The 4,730-nt window shown below is 40.9% G+C and overlaps 1 protein-coding gene across 1 annotated transcript; it reads right to left on the reverse strand.

The window, feature by feature from the left end:
• Positions 1 to 3,932: 3,932 nt before the first annotated feature.
• FERD3L (Fer3 like bHLH transcription factor) lies at positions 3,933 to 4,427 on the reverse strand. The gene has a single exon (XM_047751980.1). The coding sequence runs from the start codon at positions 4,425 to 4,427 to the stop codon at positions 3,933 to 3,935; it is 495 nt and encodes a 164-aa protein (XP_047607936.1).
• Between the last annotated feature and the right edge of the window lie 303 nt (positions 4,428 to 4,730).

Consider the following 4,730-nt stretch of genomic DNA (forward strand, 5'->3'; position numbering starts at 1 on the left):
GTACATCCTCTGTAGCTCAGGGGTTACAGCACTGGTCTTGTACATTTGGGAACCTCACATGTGAAGTGGACCTAAGTGTTTTCATTAACTTTGAAATTTTCTTTGAGGATTTGTAATTCAAAAAAAAGTTATGCTAAACTGTGCTTATCAAGTTTCATCTCAGAATTTCTGTAGCTGTTATAAACCTTCCACAATAGTGTTTTTATAATGGAAATGCTGACAAATGCAATAATAAACACCAATTCTATGATCTTAATTGTAAGTTCATGCAGGAAATATGCATACTAGCACAATATTTGGTTCAGTTTCCAGTGCTAATTTTGCCAAAATCTGCTTTCACATTGGACAGCTGTAAAAGATGATCAGTCTGAATGGCTGCCTGTTGATGGCAAAGGGTTTTGATTATTTTTACTTTCCTTGGAAAGCCTGATTATGTCTTTCAAATATGATTTCACTTAGATCTTTTTTTTTTTTGGTTTATATGTCTGAATACTAATAGTAACCTGATAGTTATGGGGAACTTAGTTTGAGACCAAAAGGCAGTTTTCAGTCAGTAAAGAGTATATAAATAAATCGCCTCCAAGCAACATCTAAAATGGTATTTACATTCCAAATGTCCAAATAACTTTAAGATTTCAAAAACCAATTATTACAATTTTCCAGGAGTAATTGATACCGCTAGGATTTTTTTTTTTTAATTACTGGGAGGTACTGAAAAACCAGTGTCTACTGATATTTTTATCAATGCTGGTTTAGAAGATAAAGAATAAGACAATTCTAACACAGGGTGTGTTATATACTAAAAATACTTACATTAAAAAGTGCACTGATTTATGGATCTAACATGGGGAAAACTAAAACTATCATGCTGCTTAGAGAAGTTGAATGCCAAGATATGGAGGAGTATGGATTCATGTTCGAAATGCAGATGATTTTGCGTTATCTCTACGGATGATTTGGTATAAGGAATAAGTCAATCCACTTCTCTATATTTCTGAACCTTATTTGGCTTCAAATTATTCTATTAGTACAATAATTAAGAAAAAGCCTTAAGAGACTTTACATTTTGGAGTAGCTTCTAAACGTATTAAAAATCACAAAGAACAAAGCATTTATGAGCTCTCATAATTTTAAGAATTGTGGACATAATTCTAATAATAATGGGAAATCTTTTTATTTAGATGTTTTGGGGGTATTATTTACTATACTGAAGAAATATTCACTGTAGGATATTGTAAGCTTACTAAGAATATAACAATGGTTCAGAATATGAAGATTAAGGATGATGGACAGTTGTGTTTACTCTTCAGGACTCATTGATTTTGAGACCCTTTCTCTACGCATTTTTAAAAAATTTCTAATTTTCAAAGTGGATTCTTTCAAGAAACCATTAATGATTCCTAAAGTTAAATCTTTTAAGAAAAAATCACTTGGAGAGTCTTTAAAAAATGTTTACTTCTCATGAGGACTTAGAGTAGGAGAAGGAAGGGAGCTTCTTCTGCAAGTTCTTTCAATTCTGCACCCTTTCACATTATACGTAAAATGTCAACACATTTTAACTGAATAAATAAATAACTGGATAAAATAAGGGACCAATGTATCCACTAGCACTACATGAGATATTGGGGAGCAAAATGTTGTTCGATGACAAGTTGAGAAATAATTATTTTTCTTTGACATACTGAAAAGAGTAATTTTAAATTTGTTTCTTAAAATACAGGTAAGTGGTCCGAGCAGCCAAAAAGTTGTCTAGCAAAAGAAGAGAAAATGAGTAATTTTATAAAATGGATATAGAGGTTATTGTCCAATTTTCACTTTTAGTAAAGATGCTAGAAAATTAAAAACAAAACAAAACAAAAAAACCCCAAAACACTCCCTGGTTTTGTTGTTGTTTGGTTTAGTTGGTTACATTTTTTTTCTCTTACTTGTATATCTTGTTCTTATGACAGAGGTGAAACAATCCTGGTGAAAAGATACAGTCAAGTAAGACATCATCTTTGAGAGAGTAATCATTTCGGAACTATCAGTTCCTATAGATAGAAAAACTAGGAAAAGTTTTACATGAAGGAATCTTAGAGACAAGTAGATCCTGCAGTAATAGTAAGAGGGAGTGTGAACTGGCAGATCTACTTGGAAGGCAATCTGGCCATTTGTAGCCACAAACTTAAATGTTCATTTGATGCAGAAATTTCACTTCCGGCTACCTAACATCAGGAAATCATAGGCAGAGAAGACATTTATAAGAATGTTCCTGGCATTATTACTTTTTTTTTAAAAAAAGAAAATATCTTAGCTATCTGTAAAGGACTGGAGTTAGATGTAATATATGGATGTGACAATAAAACACAGTAATCAAAATTATGTTTGCATGATATTTAACATCAAGGGCAAAGTTCTCATTCTATAGTGCTGAGTGGATAAATTCCAAAACTATCCCAAAATGTGTTAAACACATTGAATTTATATCTGTATAAAAAAAGACTAGAAGGAAATAGATAAAACTGATGTGTAGTAATATGAAGTGATTTAAATTTTATTTCTTTTTTAAATTTTATTTTCCAAACTTTTAACGATTAGTATATATTACTTCTTAATAAAATGAATCATATTTCTAAAAGTATGATAGGCGAATCGCCGAGTGCAAGGATGTGCGAAGTGAGGAGCAAAATAAAGTGTTGAGACAACAGGGTTTATTTTTAGGATTATTGACTTTAAAGTTAGGTGGGCACTATTCATTTCAGTTCCCCTTCTCACTTACCAACTCCTACCTGAAGGACCCCAGTCTAGGTGTTAGCAGGTTCCCCCAAAGGAAGAATTGTGGAACGGCAGATCCGCCAAACTGGAGGCAGATCCTCAGCATGGTTCTATTTCAAACCTCATCTCCATCATACACATTTTGGCAAAGCGGTGGAATGCATCTCCTCTTCTGACTTTTTTCTTCCCTGTCCCTAGATGCAACTAGAATAAAAGCTATCTTTCTCTACGCACCCCTAAAATTTTTCGTGCACGCTCAGGTGTCGCAGCTCCTGGGACGACCCGGTCCTTCTCCCTGCGTAGGAAACAGGGGAAGCATCCTCAGGCAGCAAAGGCTCAGAGCATTTAAGATACCCCGCGAGTCTAGGTGCGCTCCCAGTGCGTGAGAAAGGGCTGTCCCCTCCTCCTCCCCGTCACCTCAGGTTCGGGCGTCGTCGGGCTACTGGAGGGACAGGGACTGGGTTGAAGTTTTGAGCCTGAGGGGGAGGGTAAGGGAGAAGGTGGAGAGGAAGAGAAGGGAGAATGGTGTTCTGTGTTAGAGATCTTTCATCGCTTTGACTCCTTTTCCTTTTTCAGTCCCTTCATTCTGCCTCCTGACAACCCTAAGAGGATCGGACGATAGACTTGGCACCCCTTGGCCTCTCAGAGAACCCCATAACCCGCAATTTCTCCCGAGTTTCTGCTCCAGGACTTATCTAAAAAGCATAGTCCGGAGCGGCGTGCCTGCCTGACTTGGCTCAGCACCGACTCTGAGGCAAAAAAAAAAAAAAAAAAAAGGTTCTTTTACACACACACACACACACACACACACTCGGAGAGATCAGACTCACAGAGACCGCTGAACTGCAGAGAGGATTAACTTTCCACCCACTTGATATAGACTGCTCCTGGGCGCGGGCTGAGGACCGCCCCAACTCCTTAACTACCTTAATATGCCCCGCCCGCTCCCGCCCCATACTCCATTCAGAGCAATCGCGTCTGCATTAACTCCACGGCCTCCAAGCTTCTCAAGGGCTGTGGGGATTTTATCATCGCAAAACAAGCTCCAGAAGGCCAGACTTTTGTTAGGTCTTGGAGCTTTCTCCCTGGCCTTTCAGCCACACCCACTGCCGGTCGCGAAACACCCCATGCCCGCGCGCCCAGTGAAGAGGGGGCAGACACTTCCATTCCACACTAGCTCAGCCGGTTTCCTTTTTCTCAAAGCTCTCTAAGAGCTCAGTCATGAAGGAAATGTAGACGATGGCCAGGCGTAGGGTCTCGATTCGGGACAGCCTTTTCTCGTAAGCAAACGTGGGTACCTTCCTCCGCAGCTGGTCGAAGGCCTCGTTGAGGTTGAACATTCGCTTCCTCTCGCGGATGTTGGCGGCTTGGCGCTGGGCGTAGGTGATCACCCTTTTCCTCTTAGGGCGACCCAGCAGGGAGGCGCCTCTCCCGGCCTCCTCTACCTCCTCCTCTTCGCCCTCTTCTACTTCCCCCTCCTCTTCTGGATCCTCCTCCTCAAAACGCGGTAAACTTCTGGCTCTTCCCTCTTGGAGCACAAGGTCTTGGTGGTCCGCATAGGGGACCCCAGGTGCGAAGTCGCAGAGGAGAGGGTGCCCCGGAGAGGCTAGGGACAGGTCTGCGACGAAGTCCAGCACGGTGGCGTCCACGCAGCTCTCGGGATAGGCTGCCATCCGGTCGGCTTGGCTTGGCCCTGCGTCTCATCGGTTTCTCCAAGGTAAAGGCAAGACTGATGAAGGGCTTCCTAAGAGCCTAAAATCTGAAGCAGCAGCATCAGAGAAGGGCCAAGGGACATTAATATTTATAACCAAGCTGATAACAGGATTAGTTGCACAGATAGGGTAGGCTCTGACAACATCCCTCCTCTCCTCTGGAAACTGATGGAAGAAGACAAGCTTGAGCACGCACAGAAGACTCAAAGGGACAGGCCTCCAATTCTGAGATCCCTTTCACTGCATCACCTGAGACAGTTCCTT

This window comes from Phacochoerus africanus, chromosome 11 (assembly GCF_016906955.1).
Source record: "Phacochoerus africanus isolate WHEZ1 chromosome 11, ROS_Pafr_v1, whole genome shotgun sequence".
Lineage (NCBI taxonomy): Eukaryota > Metazoa > Chordata > Mammalia > Artiodactyla > Suidae > Phacochoerus > Phacochoerus africanus.